Source organism: Vipera berus (genome assembly GCF_964194415.1).
Source record: "Vipera berus genome assembly, chromosome: 1".
In the NCBI taxonomy this organism is placed as follows: domain Eukaryota; kingdom Metazoa; phylum Chordata; class Lepidosauria; order Squamata; family Viperidae; genus Vipera; species Vipera berus.
Window position 1 is genome coordinate 54,670,710 of NC_138202.1, and position 18,712 is coordinate 54,689,421.

The 18,712-nt window shown below is 35.6% G+C and overlaps 1 protein-coding gene across 4 annotated transcripts in view; it reads right to left on the reverse strand.

Moving 5' to 3' along the window:
• Nucleotides 1-410: 410 nt before the first annotated feature.
• MIPOL1 (mirror-image polydactyly 1) overlaps nt 411-18,712 on the reverse strand; it is a 194,512-nt gene continuing 176,210 nt past the window's right edge. For all 4 annotated transcript variants that reach the window (XM_081336215.1, XM_081336216.1, XM_081336217.1 and 1 more), the window contains one exon: nt 411-1,919. In XM_081336215.1, coding sequence (XP_081192341.1) covers nt 1,853-1,919 — 67 coding nt within the window. In that variant the 3' untranslated portion in view covers nt 411-1,852. The remainder of the gene's footprint in view (nt 1,920-18,712) is intronic.

Consider the following 18,712-nt stretch of genomic DNA (forward strand, 5'->3'; position numbering starts at 1 on the left):
GTAAGAATATATTTATTAAAGTAAAAAATAAAAAAAAAATGTATTTATGCAAGCAATAAGCAACCTATATCCTTTGATATAGCAGTGTATTTTCCAAGGCATTAGAATCCAATCCACTAGAGAGTCCCCTTTTGGTTGTTTCTTGCATACTTGGTCACCATATTATATTTTAAATTTTGTATGGGTGGTAGTTTTGTTTCTTTTTAAAATTTTACTGTTTTTTATGCCTTACACTATCCAGAGTCACACTGTTTGAGTTGGATAGACTTATACATCTTAAAAACTAACAAATATGCAGAAAATTTTATAAAGTTTTACAACAAAAGTGATAGTTGAAGATGAAATCACTGGAATTTTTTAAACATATTTATTCTATTTCTCCTTCAAGAGTAACCAGGGTTAGTTTGATCTGTACAGTGCATAGAACAGTCATTAATATAATGAATATCTGCTGTTTTACAACTTCATATCTTCCAAGTTATTTGGGGGAATAAATGTTTCATTTTACTTTTTAGAGCAATTTGCATTTCTTAAGATTCATGATAGTGTCTGAAATGGTGTAGAGCAGGGGTGTCAAACTGCCGGCCCACGGGCCGGATGCGTCACGAAGAAACCGCGCCCACCCCATTGCCAGCAATGGGGGAAAAGTTCCCATACATCGTGTGATGTCACGTGACGTCGTGTGTTTGACATGTCTGGTGTAGAGTATACAGTACATACATGTGTCATTGATTTTCATCTGTCAACCTTAAGTATAATTAAACTGCTAATTTTTTATTTTTTTATTAATTTAGGCAAACAACAACCATATAAAATATTCAAAATAAACAAACAACCCATCATATATGCCCCTGTCTGGCAGGTGAATATTCTCATTCACCCACAAAGCACTGATAGAAAATCAATATACCTTAGCACAGGGGTGTCAAACTGCTGGCCCGTGAGCCACATGCGTCATGCTGAAACCGCACCCACCCCAGCTCCTATCTACCTATCTATGAGATTCTCAGCCATTCAGCTCATGGTTGCCTCAAAGGTGCTTTTTTCAAAAGGCAACTGGACTTTCTTTGTTTTTTCTTGAAGATGTTTCGCTTATTATCCAAGAAGCTTCTTCAGTTTAGAACTGAAGAAGCTTCTTGATTATGAAGCGTTAACGTCTTCAAGGAAAAACAAAGAAATCCAGTTGCCTTTGAAAAAATGCACCTTTGGGACATGAGTCTACCCTTTAGCATTTATCTTCTTTTTGATGCATCAGCAGACAATGGCTCTTCATGATCTCTGGTAATGGGGGAAAAGTCGCGATACGTTGCAACACGTCACGTGTGACGTTGTGAGTGTGACACCCCTGCCTTAGGTACAGGTACTATGACAATTGACAGCATATTAGCAATATATAATTTTTCCTCTGGGTTTCCCTTTTTTCATTAGAAGCATCTTACATTTAAGCATCTTTTGCCAATTTTAAAAATTTCTACTCGATTCAGGGAATGAAAGAGCTTAGGAACACTCTATAGTATTTTGCACCGTAAATTAGAAATAAACAGCAAGAACTCCATAAAGAACAATTGACCATTAAATACAGAGTCCCGCAGACAACCACACGGTTCACTAAATGTACCAAAATAGATCTGCTAACAAAAGTAAATTTGACCAAATATCTTTGGATAAATCTCAGATCTCAGCAGCCAAGTGGTTAAACATTTATGATTTGATTTTATCTCAGCTTGGAATGTCGTTGGAGTGTCCCACTTCTAACAACTGTTTGCTAAGTTAAAGCTCTAATGTTTACATAGCACTGAATGAAGCAGCCTGGTCTCCAGATGTGAATGCTTTCTTAGGCTGGTGCTTTCTATCAGATCACCATCCTAATGGACCCTGCTCCAATCTTCTTCCTTAGGACGTCCACCAGTCTTTGCAATCTGGAATGGGGAGGGAGGGGAGGAAGAAAAGGAAACTAATATTAGGAATGTCCTGACTGAAAAGAGACAGTGTTTGCTCTAGACCAATACAACCCAGGGGTGGTCACAGAAAAAACAAAGCATTACTGTAACCGAGACAGGCTCCCAAGGCAGAATGCAGACAATTTGTAAGAAACTTTTCACCTACAACTCAGCCTTGTCACAGTCAGAAGAGGGTGTTAATTCATCTTCCACTATGTGACAAACAAATATCTCCAGGTTTACACAGTATTTTGATACTTTGTGTGTGAAGCTTCTTGTAGAGATGCCATTACACAAGCAACAATGTCAAAATTCATAGTATTTGTATGTGGAGGGGAATATGTAAGTATAAACCTGCTGCCCTGATGATGTTTTCTCTAACATAGAACATCTAATTAATGTTAGTAATTAACATCTACATTTTCATTTCTGCTTCAACTGCATATGAGCTTTAATTGGATGCTCTCTGAACATTTACATTTTCCCATGCATGATTATGTAAAGTGGCATTTGCAAATGTGCTTGATAATTATACTTTTGCACTGTTCAGTAAGAAGAATTTGGTGGAGAGTGTTGAATAGCTAAAACCCTATAGATGACACAATGGTTGAAGTGCAATATTGCAGGCAAACTCTGCCCACAGCTTGGAGTTCAATCCTGATGGGGCTTAAGGTGTTTCAGCTTTCCATCCTTCCAAGGTTGGTAAAATGAGGACGCATACTGTATTGTTGGGGGCAATATGCAAATACTACTTCTACATTGTAAACCACCCAGAGTGTGCTGTAAGAGTGCTATGGGGCTGTATATAAACCTAAATGCAATTGCTATTGCTATAGGGTTACAGTTTCTTTCCACTTCCTACCATTAGCATTGTCTCACTTAATACTCTTTGGATGGGGCAATACTTACCAGGAATGATGGATGCTGAAATCCAACATCTTTGGAAGGCAACATGAGGTGAATATTATTCTACTATAGTGTTTCTCAATCTTGGCCACGTTAAGAGATGTGGACTTCAACTCCCAGAATTCCCCAGCTGGCTATGTTCTTAAAATGGCCAAGGTTCAGAAACACTGTTCTACTATAGATATTGATCTATTTTGTTGCCCATTCTTACCATAGATTTTTAATTCAACTTCCAATGCTGTAAGGAAAAGAGCAGCTGCATTTTCCTTCAGCTTTCTTTCCAATTCCTGGTTATTTATTTATTTAGGTGCCTTTAAGTCTTCAGATAATTGACAGGTTCATGCAGTTCTTTTGGGAAACATTTTTGGAAGTGGTTTGACACTGCTTGCTTTCTTCCTAGGGCTGACAGAAAGTGATTGGCCCTAAGTTACTGTTTCAGGATGGAGATCTACTGGTATGTATCTCACATCTGATGAAAGCAGACACAAATATGAAGTTATGACACATATTTCATCATCTTTTTCTTTGCAGATTCCCATATTCCCAAATGCAGTAATACAACCAATTATTTTTAAGAACATACATGGTTTTCTTTTGAATACTCAGATCTATAGTATGCCACTGTTGCTACCACAGTTCTTTCAAAAATCTTTGCATGAACTTTCATGCCTTCATTATGATGTATATGACTATTTTGCACAGTGATGGAGAACATATAAATGATACAAGCACACGAGTCTACCTATCTGTGAGATTCTCAGCCATTCAGGTCATTGTTGCCTCAAAGGTGCTTTTTTCAAAAGGCAATTGGACTTTCTTTGTTTTTTCTTGAAGATGTTTCGCTTTTTATCCAAGAAGCTTCTTCAGTTTAGAACTGAAGAAGCTTCTTGATTATGAAGCGTTAACGTCTTCAAGGAAAAACAAAGAAAGTCCAGTTGCCTTTTGAAAAAAAAGCACTTTTGGGACATGAGTCTACCCTTTAGCATTTATCTTCTTTTTGATGCATCAGCAGACAATGGCTCTTCATGATATCTGGTAAAAGACTTTTCCAAGTATTTCATCTGAAATGACTGGTAAGTGCTTGACGTCTTTAGCTGGCATAGCAAAGGATGGACAAAGTAGTGATAAGAATGTTTTGCAACTCTCAATCTTCCTGCTTCGTATACTGGATAGGGGTTGAGGGAAAGAGCAAAGCTGAGACAATATAGTATCAGTTCATGCTGATATTTGCACCTTATCCATTTTTGCATTAGTCTATGAAGGAAAAAAACTGGAATGTTTTCTAATATGGATTTAAAGTGTTTTCCCTCTCAAAATATATGTTTAAATGCGCACTTTGAAATATTGAATTATGGAGAACTCTGTTGTTATATTTGGAAAAACACAATACCAACTGATATCCTGGGTGTTGATTTGACTGACATGAAGATTTACTAATTCTGTATATAACCCTTCTAGGAAAACATATCAGAGGAAGTAATTCATTCACTTAAGAAAAGTGAAAACAATAGAGCAACATTTTAGACATATTTCAAATAATTTTTCTGACCTTTGTTAAGCTTGTTATTTCATCCTGAATAGTAGTAAATTAATAGTTGATGTTAGGTTTCTACATTTTGATATTATGATAATTGGAAATGCTGGGATATGTAGTTTAAATATCTCTGAAACAAAGCATGTTGAAAAACTGATATACATCTATGAACTGAACATATCTTAATAGTTATGTATTCCTTTATTTGTGTTGTAGAACTTTTTCTGAAGATTAATTTTTCATATAAACATGTGGCATAAAAATAACCATGAACAAAAATGGGCATGAATCTATTGTCAGTATAGGAAATTAAATACCCAACACTTTTTGTGATTTGTACAAATTCCTGGCAGTTTAGCAGAAACATTAATATAATATGAAAAGGAATTCCACCCCCCCTGCAACAGAGAGCTTTTAAAGACTAATGGATGAGATATAGAGATCTACAAAAGTTAGAAAAAAAGATCCTATAATTCCTACTAATTCATGATGCAGGCTTAACAGCAGAGGTGGACAATAGATATGGAAAAAACTGTAACTTTTTTCAGGAGATGCTAGCTTGCCTACAACTTTTTATAGCATTATTCAGAAAACCTCTTCCTTTTCATACAGTTGGGTATAAATATACTAACCTAAAAATAATTGTAGAGGAAAGGCAGTAGAAAATGTAACAGAATATGTTGCCAAATATGTATTTAATTATATTTTTCATATTCTCTATGTTGCTGAAGATCACTGCCTGGATACAAAGAATTACAGGGGTAGAAGAAGGTCATAAAGGTGAGGTTGTGCTTATAGTTATTTAATTTTGAGCATTCCTGGTGAACGCATGGATAAGCAATATTATGCTTGTCAATGGCTACATCTATTCCCTTCCCCTCTTGTGAGAAGCAACCAGGGTAATAGGCACACATCATATATGTCTTTTTTTTAAATTTTCCAGGTTATTTATTTAATTGTTCACTTTTAAAGTAATCTATTTAAAAATAATAAATTTAGTAAAAAAAGAGAACTTTTTCATTTGCTGTCGAAATTGGCTTCCATCAAAAATACTCTTATGAGCCTCAGTGAGATAAAAAAAATAAACCTAAAAAACAAATTGAAATTGTGCCCCTCTCCCATCGTTCAGATACTTCCAAGGCCAAACCTAATTCCTCATTTTGCCTAATCCCATCAGACCCAGAATGATTCTCCATGCCCCCAACAAATCCTACCCAACCCAAAGAATAGAAGGCCTTACCAGCTCACAGTACAGCCCAAGGATAAAAAAGGAATTGCAACCTAGAGAAAATCCAACCTTGCCTCCTCTATCAGCTGATGACTCCAATATTCCATCTGCTCAACAGTGGGCTTGTCTAGTTTTGCTGCCCTTCTGAAAAGCTCATTTTTGTAACTGTAGAACTTACTACACTCCCAAGGACATACCTAGCTTGCCCAAGCTGGCCAGCCAATCAGATGTTTAGGATTTCCTGTCTTGTAGTCCTCAACTTCTATAAAAGTCTTTGCTTTCTGATAGTTAGGGTCCCACTTTCTTGTAAAGTAGGCACCTAATGATCATTAGCACTTCTCCTCAGTACTGTGCTCTTATTTTGGCAAAATCCGCAACACTCAGAATAATGCATACCAAAATTAAAGGCATCAGGTAGTAAGTAACAGACATCTAAAATCTGGAGGATTATTATCTAAGTAATTAATGTTAGACTATGTAACTATTTTGGGATCTTAATCCCTACCTTCTCAAAGAGTCAGCACTATTTCTATCCCTTGTTGTGGTTTTCATCATTATCATATACGTAGGAAACTATCTTCATTCCATCCATGAAGCCTAATAGGAACCTTTAATAAAATTTACCAATGAATTTCAATACTATTTGAATTACACACCTATTAGAGCAGGGGTGCCAAACTGCCAGCCTGCAGGCCAGATGCGTCATAGCAAAAAAGTCGCTATATGTTGCAACACATCACATGACGTTGCGAGTTTGACACCCCTGTATTAGAGTATACGGAATACTATAACTTAATCCAAGAACCTAAAATATAAATGGGAAGACTTGAGGAACCATAGAGTTGACAAGGCAGAATAGAGTTGTCTATGTTTGAAAAGAAATACCCATTGGATGAAAGTTGCTGTCTTCTGTTTAACTTTGAAACTGTCAGGCCTCATTGAAAATAATGAGGCTTAACAATCATGGTTCTTGCTTTTTAAATGAATGATGACGGCTATCATCAGAATGAGGTAGGCCACACCACATATAAGGAACGCAAGGCCACTCTGCTTTTTATTTTATTTGGGAACAAGGATGTATATTTTTGAGTGCTAGCTTTAAAAAAAATTAACTCAAACTAGAAGCAGATTCTCAAAATAAGCTGAATCTCAAATGGCATATAGTCTCTAACTACATGCAAATTCCTTTTGAACAGAAGGCAGGAATTTACAATTAGTAGTAGTGACCTATCCTGACATTATTGCTATTGCTCCCTCGCCCATTCTCTACTTCAGCTAGTGTCACTATAACTTTCTCCAGGGACCCCAGGCTACTCATTATTCTCCTATTATATTGTTCCATGGTCTAATTTATGATGTATTTTGCCTGTATGAGGAAAGAGTTTCAAGGGAGTATATTCCATAGCATGGCCATAGCACAGGAGAAGATTTTTGATTTTTAGGCAAGAAAAACCAAATGTACAGGTATAGTATAGATGGTACCTTGCTCAATAGTAGTAACTGTGAGAGGGATCTTGGAGTCCTAGTGGACAATCACTTAAATATGAGCCAGCGGTGTGCTGCAGCTACCAAAAAAGCCACCACAGTGCTAGGCTACATTAACAGAGGAACAGAATCAAGATCACATGAAGTATTAATACCACTTTACAATGCCTTGGTAAGGCCACACTTGGAATACTGCATCCAGTTTTGGTCACCATGATGTAAAAAAGATGTTGAGACTCTACAAAGAAGACCAACAAAGATAATTAGGGGACTGGAGGCTAAAACATATAAGGAATGGTTGCTGGAATTGGCTATGTCTAGTTCAATGAAGAGAAGGATGAGGGGGGACATGATAGCAGTGTTCCAATATCTCAGGGGCTGCCACAAAGAAGAGGGAGTCAAGCTATTCTCCAAAGCGCCTGAAGGCAAGGCAAGAAGCAATGGATGGAAACTAATCAAAGAGAGAAGCAACCTAGAACTAAGGAGAAACTTCCTGACAGTTAGAACAATTAACCAGTGGAACAACCTGCCTCCAGAAGCAGTGAATGCTCCAACACTGGAAGTTTTTAAGAAGAGACTGGACAGCCATTTGTCTGAAATGGTATAGGGTTTCCTGCATGAGCAGGGGGTTGAACTAGATAACCTCCAAGGTCCCTTCCAACCTTATTATTACTATTACTAGCTGACAGAGGCTTAACAAATTATTCCCAAGGCAAATTTTAAGCTTAGGAAGAAGGCATTCTTCTTATCCAACTTTATGCCAGGCTATGGTGCCATCACAATTGTTTCAGGACTTGCATATGGTTCATATAAAAGGGAAAAAACAAATATAGCCAACGATGTGAGTTGCAGGAGAACATGATTCTTCAGACATACCAAATGGTTAACATTTGCATATTGCTTATATTCTGGTCTCTACATATTCTGATCAAATATTCTTTTTCATCTTAACGGAATAGTATGTTCTCCTGTTTTGTCTCTGCAATATATGCAGTCCCTATGCCAAGTAGTGAGGATTTTACACATTTCTCAATAGACTTAGTTGAATTAAGTCTTAGGGCTGTTTTTTTTTTAAAAAAAAATCATTACTTTTAGCAGTTTTTCTGCTTTTCTAATAAAAAAACATATAGCCTCCTAAAGAATTATAAACTTTTGGAAATCAAAGTGTCACGATCATTTCTCAATTCACCCAAAGAATGAATTTTCCATTGCCCCCATTGTAACATTGAATATATTTAAAATGACTCAAATGGGCATCATAAATTTTATTCATTTATAAAAATAAAACATAAGCAAAAAAGTAATCTTATTATTTTTCAAGACTTGCCACATATAATTTTACTACAAGTAGATTTAGTGAGTTGTAAAATATTAAATTATTTTCATACAGATATTATTTTATTTGAAACAATCAAAATACACGTTCCTATCGAATGGTTCAAACTAGACACTTGGCAGAACCTCACAATTAATTCAAACACATTTTTTAGAAACTTGGCATGATTTTTTATCTTACTATCATATTCAAAGTAGCCTTTTTGTGTATTTTTTCAAACATTTTAACAGTTCTATTTCATTTTTAAGCCAAGTTTTTGTATTGCTATGGAATTATTTCTAAAAGGAATAAAAACATAAAAATACTAAAATGGTATGAATTTGTTACATCTGGGGAAAAAGAGTTTAAGTAAACATTAATTGGCAGGAACATCTGTCTCCTTCATAATGTAAAAGTTAACTCATTATATGTTGATTTCTGTAGCCATTATTCAAGTAGTTAAAACTGCTTTAGAAAAGATAATTTAATCGTGTGCATATTTAACATATTATGGGTTTTTGAACAAGGCTATTATGCTTCTTAGCCCTAAGCAAATTATATGTCTCTAAGCTAAACTTTCACATCACCCTATCTTGTTTAAATTCTACTGGCTTAGTAATTTATATCATTTAACTTTGTGATGCCAATACTTGGGACTGCTTTAAAATCTTTCACAATGATACAACAACAAATCTTGAGCAAGCTGTGCTAGTTGTTGAGTATTCTTAGTATAGTCTAATGTATAAACTTCCATATACAGTATATAAAGGCATTATAAATGAAACAAATAATAAGTAAAATTTCCAGCTTATGTTGAATCTGAAAGCTACTCGGGTTTATGAGGAACACTCATTACAAATATGTCCATTATGTTATTAAAAGTTGATTAGAACAAGAAACAAACTACAGTATAAATGGCTTTTTCTTCTGAATACAACTATTTAGCTAGTATCAGTGAGGGTAGAGAAATAGCTCCAGGCTTCCAGCCATCCTTTCTCAAGTAAAAGGATTATGCGGGGCATTGAGTCAATAGAGCTTTTTATTTCTACCATCCTTAGAACATTCCAGAATCACCATTCTACATTATTCAAAGAGGAAGTAAAATGTTAATCACTGGCTTAAAAATTTGCAAACTATCTCTGTAATTTAGCACTTTCTATTTTGAATTAGATTGCTTTTAGAAAACTCATCTTAACATATAACACTCATAATAATTACTAAAATAAAGTGATGCCAAGTTACCATCAATAATATTGGATTTGCTTAATTTCTTAATTTCTTGCTCCTTTTCCCATCTGTGTATTTTTCTTCAGACATGAAAATCCATGATAACCATAGGCTCTGATTTGATATTTTGATCCAGTAATGTGATTAATCATTACATCTGGAAGGATCATTCTTTCTTGACCCCTTCAAGAACTTAACGGTGCTTGAAAAAAAATGTTTTGAAGAAATAATGAGTATGCCTGCTTTGTCTTTTCACTGTTCACATAAACTGAAAAACTCATCCAGTTTAAAGAAAGTAATTTTTTTATTACGTTGCTCACTTCTGACTTAACCAAAGATTCTGTTTAAAACCTGAAATGTGTATTTTAAAAAACAAATTAAGATGAAGTTTTATAGCTTTGTTAACACTTCTAGATTGTTTGATCTCTCATAAATAAGAAAGAGATAAAATACATGGAAATCACACATATGAGCCTTGGTGGAGCAGTGGGCTAATGCCTCCTTAAGTAACACCAGCTGCCTGCAATTAGTGCAGGTTCGCATCCCACCAGGCTCAAGGTTGACTCAGCCTTCCATCCTTCCGAGGTAGGTAAAATGAGGACCCAGATTGTTGGGGGCAATTAAGCTGACTTTGTAATAATGCCGCTTGGGGTGTGTGTGAAAGCCCTAATAAGCAGGCATATACATAGAATGAAGGCTACTGCTAAGCTTGTAAGCCGCCCTGAGTCTTCGGAGAAGGGCGGGATATAAATGGAATTAAAATAAAAAATAAATAAAAATACTATCTAATTCATAACAAAATATGAAGAATTACTGGTGCCTGGACCTCCAATGGCTCTAGTCCAGCTCAAATAAATATTGTGAAATGATTCTATCACTTGCCTAAATTTGGGGTTAAGTAGCTGCTGAGTCATCCAAGTCATGGTTGTCCCAAAGGTGCTTTTTCAAGAAGCAACTGGACTTTCTTGTTTTTCTTTGCAGACTTTTCACTTGTCATACAAGAAGCTTCTTCAGCTGTCTGCAAGAAATACAAATCCTTCTATTCCCCACCATCCAGTCTGTTTCAACCTCTCTCACGTGTTGGGATTCAGAGTAAGATAGTAGGTAAAGTACTACCCTTGGATGGTATGTGGTGGCAATAGGAATTAATAAGTTGCTACACTGAGAAAGAAAGAGAAGCAATGGCATAGACAGATTCAGAGAGCTTCTGGAAGAGGTTTGGGATCACTAAACCAGTGTTTTCAAGCTTGGCATCTTTAAGAGGCATGGACTTCATCTCATAGAACCTGACCTCTTAAAGTTGTCAAGTTTGGAAAGCACTGTTCTAAACTTTCACCCTATAGGCTAAAGTACGCTACTACAGGTATATATTAGTACTTAACTTAGTAAACATTTACTACTTGCTAAATGCGTAAATATATTAGTGTGCCCTAGGCAACCAAAAGCCCTGCAGATTACAATGGTTTAAATTCTGCATGGAAACATACTCTGGTTCTGAAAAAATGGGCTTTTGTCAAGTCACATGAGCATTCTTCAGTAAATGAGTAAGGCCTATTCAGTGTATTAGGTGACTCTAGAGATGGTTAATTTGTTGAAGAAGAAAGCAGAAAGCTACAGAATCTTTACAAGCCCTAATTAAGTGAGAAGAGGTATTGCAAGGTTTTGGCAAAGCATTTGAATTTGAATTTGAATTTAATCAAGTATTAGTTATGAGGGTATGTATCTGCTTGTTAGACATTCTCCACCCCCCAATAAATAGGGATAAAATAATGTCAGAATGTTCAAATGAAGGTCCCAAAGTTTTTTTTTAATTCCTGTCAGTTATAACAAGAAAAACTAGCCAATAGCCCTGAAACTGCACAACTGATAGGAGGAAACATAAGGACCAAAGCAAAATAAAAATTCAGAAAAATCTATCCAAATATTCTTAACAATTTTCTCCAGCACTACAATTGAAATAAACAATCTTTTCTTCATTTAGTCCTAATGGCGATACAACTGAGAGAACTACAGCCCAGCAAGCTTATTGTCAGTGTGTTGTCTTTGCATTTTAATATTTTGCTAGATTTTTCATGGACATGACCCTTAATTTCATGACTATATCACCATCTCATGAATATTTGAGTCTAGGAGATAAAGTTTGTTACTACTTCAATGATTGGATTGTGCTATTTAAATAACATTAAGATTTTTTTTAAAAAAATACTAATCACAGATTGGCTTTTTCACTATCTTTTTTTTAACCTTCAACAAGAGATTACTTCACTTCTTTTCACTTTATGCTGTCAGAAAATTATCATCAGCATATCTAAGGTTATTGATTTCCCAGCAAATTCAATCCCAATTTCTATTTTTTTTGGTTAAACATTTTTATAATGATGTCTGCATGTAACCTAAATAAATATGGTAACAGTACATAATACATTTAATTGCTGAATATTTTTCTGTTGTTTCCTTATTAATAAATTCTTCAATTGACAGATAAGGTACCCCAGCACATCCATATTTTTAGAGTTAATTCTACTAGAACTCTCAGAAAAGCAAGTAGCAGGAAAATCTAGTTCATTTTTTGTTTTGATCAGTAAAAAAGATACAACAGAAATGATAAAATTGGAATTATTAAAAATGCCTCACCTTATCTCTGCAGGAGAAAGGGCAACAAAAAAAGAAAAGAATCACATTGAACTGCAATCAATAAAGATAGAGGGGGGAAAAACACAAGATGGATAGTTTTGTTGAGAAGATTAATTTCTTGGAAAGGACCAAAAATGATTCAACATTATATATAGAGGCTTGAACACTTTTTAAGGCAAATTGGATGATTTCTGGAAAAAAGTTTTTTATTTTCTTCAGTGTTATTGGTGGAAAAACACAGTTTATTAAAGAAGCTTAAGTGTTCTGCAAAAACCCTCACAATTCAGCTTTGCAAAACAAATATAATACCGAAACACTTGGCACCAAAGCTATTATTGACTGCAGAATATTTCTATTTTTGTAAGTGCACACAGAAATAGTGAGAGTCCATGTAGCTTATATAGCTGAATTTAAAACATGTCTGAACATTGAAAACTTGGCAAAGGGCTAAGTGGTACACTGAGAAATTGACTGGTGTGTGAAATTTTGAAATACATTTTAAAAAGTCTCTTAACAGAGAAGAAAGCAATTGAAATAATTGTATCTATGGTAACTCCTGGCAGAGATATTAAATAGGTGCAGTTAGGAGTAAAATCAAATATAAAGAAACTTATAATAGCCTTTGGACAGATGGTAGCAGTAAAAATGAACTGTGCTATCATTGTTGCAGAGTTTCATATATACTAACTCAATGGTGATTTAAAAGAGAAACCTGCAAATGTCTTTAGTTTACTTATTTTCTAATAAATATCACATAGGTACATTAGAAATATTATTTTTTGTACATCAAAGTATTAAAATCATTCTAGTAAAGCACTGTATTTAGCACTGATGATGATTTTGGGGTTCTCTAACATAGGGGTTCCCAACCCCCAGTCCGTGGACCAGTACCGGGCCGCGGCATGCCAGTAACCGGGCCGCACAAACAAGGAAAGCCCGATCCACAGGATGCAGGCAGTACACGAAACCACTCCCCCTCCGGTCTGCATAAAAACCTCTCTCCATATAATCGGTCCCTGGTGCCCAAAAGGTTGGGGACCTCTGCTGTAATACTTGAAGGGTCAAAAGTTTTCCATTTCTATTCTAAGGGATCATAATTGTAGTCTGGGTTCAGGCAGGGAGATAATGCTGATATGGAATTGTGGATGATCTCTGGGGTGCGGCAGTGTATCTATCCTGGCTTTGTTTGTTCTTTCCGTGGTTATCCTACCACCAGTCATGGAATTGTTCTGGGCCAGGTGAGAAGGGGAGTGGAAGGATTGTTCTTCAGTTCTTCCTTCCTACCCTATGGAACAGCTTCCCCTCAGATGTAAGGACAACCTAATATTACTGGATTTTCAGAAGGCTGTGAAGAACTGGCTCCTCCCCCAGCGTGTTACCGGTAGTTTGAGAGGTCCAGTATGGATGGTGTGTAGGCGTTTTATGTTTTTAATGAGGGTGCCATAACCCATGTTTTTGTATTCATTTTTATTTTATTCTTGCTGATATTTTATATGCTATGTTCACTGCCCAGAGTTTCATTGGATGGATGGGTGGGCTTACAAGTTTCACAAATAAATAAATACTGTAACATGATAGTCTTCCCAATCAATTCTTGTTAAACTTAACTGAACACTTTTTCATCTGAGGTAAAATCTCATCCAGTTTTATGCATGAATGATATAATAAAAATAGTTTCCTGGCACGTTTTATCTACTGTTCTATAATGGTGCAGCTAAAAATTGGAGCTGGTCTTTTTATGGATTCATTCTAGAGACACAGGCTTATGAATATCCAGATTTATGAATATATCCTTAGGTACCTATTCACATTATTTGGATGGCACCACATTCCTATTTTATTTTTATATGGATCACTCAAATCATTCATGGTGGCTTACATAACAAACATAAAATAACTGGACACAATCAACCCAACCCCCTCCCCAAGCAACAAAAACCTTACATAAAATGGACATCAAGTCACCCTCAATATAAATATCAAATATTAAAAGCTATTTAAAAACACTGGGTTTTTAAAGAAAAAAAAATACTACAACGATGTCTTCAGTGCCTTTTAGTATGACCAAATATACAAACTTTTCATCAGATTTCTCTATTTTCCCACTCCTACAGATTAGAAATATGTCCTCTGGGTTTATAAGGAACAATCACCTGGAATGCCTTTCCAGGTATGTTTTAGCAAAATTTTCAAATTTCTCATTGAAGGTATCAGTGACATATTAGTATTTTTTCTGTTACCCCTCATAAAAGACAAGGATGCACAACTTGGAAACAGATCACATGGCTGGCTGAGGAATTCTGGGAGTTGAAGTCCACAAGTCTTAAAGTTGCCAAGCTTGGAAACTCATGCTCTAGTCGGGGGTGTCAAATTGCCATCCCATGGATGGGTTGCACCCAGCTCCGGCAATGCAAAAAAAAGTTGCAATATGTCACGACATGTCACGTGACGCAGCGAGTTTGACACCTGTGCACTAGATGACCATTTCTTGAATCACTTTCAGTTATCCTAGACAGTATGAAATTAAAATCCAGCAAGGCAATTTTATAACTTAATTTATTAAATATTGTTTATTTTGTCAAAATAATGTTTTGTCAGCTGATTTATAGTTATTTTGTTTTAATATGCTCCCTGTTATGAGTAGTCTGAGAATTTCCTTTGTTGGGACAATAATAGTAGACAGTACTTAATATCTTCTGCAATTATGTTTTGTCTTTAAACTATTGGACTTTCTTTTAAAACTGTTTCTTTGCATATGGTCTTAGTTATACCTGAATGGTAACTAATCTAGTATATGGATGATTCTCTTTCAAACCTGTAACTATACCATACATGTCAGCTGCTTTCCTGCAAATGAATGTTCCAAAAGGAGTAATAACTGGAATTATTGAAGGGTTTAAAATAACTGTGATGTCTGCAATCAGTCTTAAATACCTAAACAAACTTTGTAAGTTCTCAGCTGAATCACACACAACCTCCTTTATATATTGGTATTAGTCTTAATTCTACACAAACCTTAATCCCTAAAGCAGACCTAGTTTACATACCCACTGTCATAAAGTCTAGTGACTTTACTGTGCCCTTTATTCACTTATTCCATAATTCATATGTCAATTAAAGGGACTCTCATCATAGTATATATTGGGAACTTGCTTTCTTTATTTTCAGACTTTCTTCTGTTCCTGTTCTAGGAAGGTTTGCACGACTTATGCAATTCTTCAGATATTCTTTATACGTTTGGGAGCAGAATGATGGAGGTAGATGCTATAGCAATTTGCTTAGGAAGATTTCTTTAGATGTATAATAACCAGCAAGTGGGAATGTTTATAATCTATAGGTTATAAATAAGATTTAAAGCAAGTCATTAATAACTGCTTCTTCTCAATCAATAATTTTGAAAAGCATTGTCTCAAATGATTGTATGCAACAATTTATTTTCACTTAAACACAAGTTTGTCAAATAAACTAAAATGTAGGACAAACCCTTAATGTGCAGATCCAATGGGGACAAACTTAAATATTTAATTCATTTTGATTTTCTCATTCATAACAATAAAAAGAACGGAGTTGTTTTGTGATGCAGTGTAATGTAATATGCTGTTACAGTTCGTTATGCTTTTTTAATGAAAATCCGACAATATCATTTATAGCTTTGGAAAACCCATCATGAAAGCTATACCTGTAAAGCCAGTGCTAATAATATGTAACATGGAAGCCATGGAACATGGGACTTCCCAACAGCACCTGGGAGATCCCACAATAAAATACTAATTCTAAAATAAAAATATTAGAAATCAGCCCCAATCTTGCAAGATTGCAATTATGTTGTCAGTGTTATTACATGGTATTGTATCAGACTTTGGATGAGAATCCTAAATTCTTTGTAATTCTCTGAGAAGAGCAATCAGTCTACTTTTATTTCTTAGATATTTTTTTCAGGACGACCATTGGCATATAGGCTCTTGGTTTCTCAGATAAAGTGGGAAGTTGATGCCTGGTTTTTTTTACTGTAGTAAGTTAGTTAGGTTTCTAATAAAATATGTTTTAAATGTTTTTTCTATTACTGGTAACTTGAGTGCCATTGTTTGCAGAAAAAGAAAGGTGTAGAGTTTCTGCTACAATTTTGTACAGGTGATTCAAAGCACATGCATAAATACAGCACCAGTCTGCAACTCTCAAAGCAACTATGTCATTTCCTGGATAAAGTAGCAGCTGCAAAAAGCAATTACATCAGTGATTCCGGGGAAAAAGCAGCTGTTTTAAGCAGTTGCAGATAGATGCTACATTTGTGCCTCCATATTCTTTCAGATTCAAATGCAAATGCTGCAGAGCCCTAATGTAGAAATGAGCAAAATCGCAAGTGATACACTCTGTTATATTGCATGTTGTCAGGGGTACTAAGGAAGATGAAACTTTCAGTAAGCTTGCAGCTTACTGAAGATATAGGAGGAGAGAATGACAAACCCCTGTCTGATTAATGGGGACAAGAAAACAAAATCCCTTTCAGCTAGCTTTAATAAACTTTCCTCTTTGTCCGTGTTCCTTCAAGTCAAGCTCAACTCCTGGTGATTGCCTGGACAAGCCCCTGTAGTTTTACTGGCAGGACTTTCAGAAGTGCTTTGCCACTCCCTTCTTTCTAGGACTGAGTGAGTGACCAGTCCAAAGTCATGCAGCTGACTTCATGCCTAAAGCAGAATTAGAATCCTGGTTTCTAGCCCAATGTCTTTAACCGCTACAACAGAGTAATCACCCATTGGTTTCAAAGTGAAATACTGTAAGTTGAAAACATTTATTAATTGTGATGATAACACTATAGGTAGTCCTCAACATTTCTGTTGCTAGGTGAGACATTTGTTAAGTGAGTTTTGCCCCATTTTACGATCGTTCTTGCCAGAGTTGTTAAGTGAATCACTGCAGTTGTTAAGTTAGTAACATGGTTGTTAAGTGAATATGGCTTCCTCACTGACTTTGCTTGTCAGAAGGTGACAAAAGGTGATCACATGACCTTGGGACACTGCGACTGTCATAAATTTGAGTCGGTTGGCAAGGATATGAATTTTCATCACGTGACCATGGGGATGCTGCAATGGTCGTGTGAAAAATGGTTGTGTGACTTTTTCAGTGCTGTTGTAACTTCGAACAGTCATTAAACAGTCATTAAACAAAAATCTATTAACTTAGGATGATATCACAATGTTTCTAGGCAGAACCTCAATATGAAAAGCAAAACTTCAGTGACGCATTCAGAATATTCTTTTAATCAGATAATGAGAAACTAGGTTTAAAAACTAAATTTAAGTAAAAAAGCAAAAGATTCCTAATAAAATACACAAGTCCATTCTGAATTTGGAAAAAAAAGAGGGGACAAACTAAATTTACTTCTAAGCATTTAGATTTTCAAGAAGAGTTCTTCTAAGCTCCAATCAGACCAAAAGAAGAAATGAAAGAGTATAAATATTAGCAAGTCCAGCTTTGAAGCAGTCTCCAATTTAACAGACTATTGTGTGCTATAGACACCAATCTGTACTTTAATGTTTATGTTTGCAGTTAAAAACCTCAGACTTTAGACCTACATATAAAAGATAGTCATACAGTTCTTTTCTGAGACACTGACCTGGATCCTCATTTAAAAATGAACAAGCCATCTTTATGTAGTTAAATCTTTGTTTTGATCCATTAGTATTCAGCAAAGTGCCGTTTTATAAACCCTCACCCTGAATAGGCAGTGCTGGAGGTAACCATCTGCAGCTTTAGACTCCAAGCTTGAATTGATGAAAAGAGCTTTGTATTTCCATTGCCAAGGTTGATTCTTCCAGCCATCAGGCATTCCCCACAGACGGAATCCATGGAGCTGACACTCTTACACCCATGTGCTAAATTCTCTTCTACTCATGGTTTCCTTTGCTCACTATCCTCTAGAAAGGCCCCTGAGTCTTAGCCACATTCTTTTCATCATCATGTTAGGAAAAAATGGACCTCATAATATCTTTCTCCTGACCCATAGGGATAAATGATTAGTCCCCTGTCTCACATTGTGGTGCAATTATTCAGAGAGTCATTTTTGTTCTTGAACTATACTGCTTAGATATTCCTGGAAAGATTATCTCCTCCAGTATGCATTGGAGAATGTCTTGGATATTGCTGTGAAATGCACATAAGTACTTTGTGCAGATGGCAGAGTAACTTTTTTTTCCAGACACAAAGGTTCTAACATTGAGCAAGCTATCCAAATATGGTATTTTTTCCAAGAGTCATCACACATATAAAATACACACAGAATCATGTTTCCTAATACTTCTGTTTAGTTCCTAATAATTGTCACCATGAGAAATGCAACAAAGGAAAGAAGGTTTTCTTAAACACAACATGTGTAAGAATAGCATTGTTCTACCATAGACACAAAGCACACCCCTGCCATTGAAAAAGCCCATTTATATATTTCT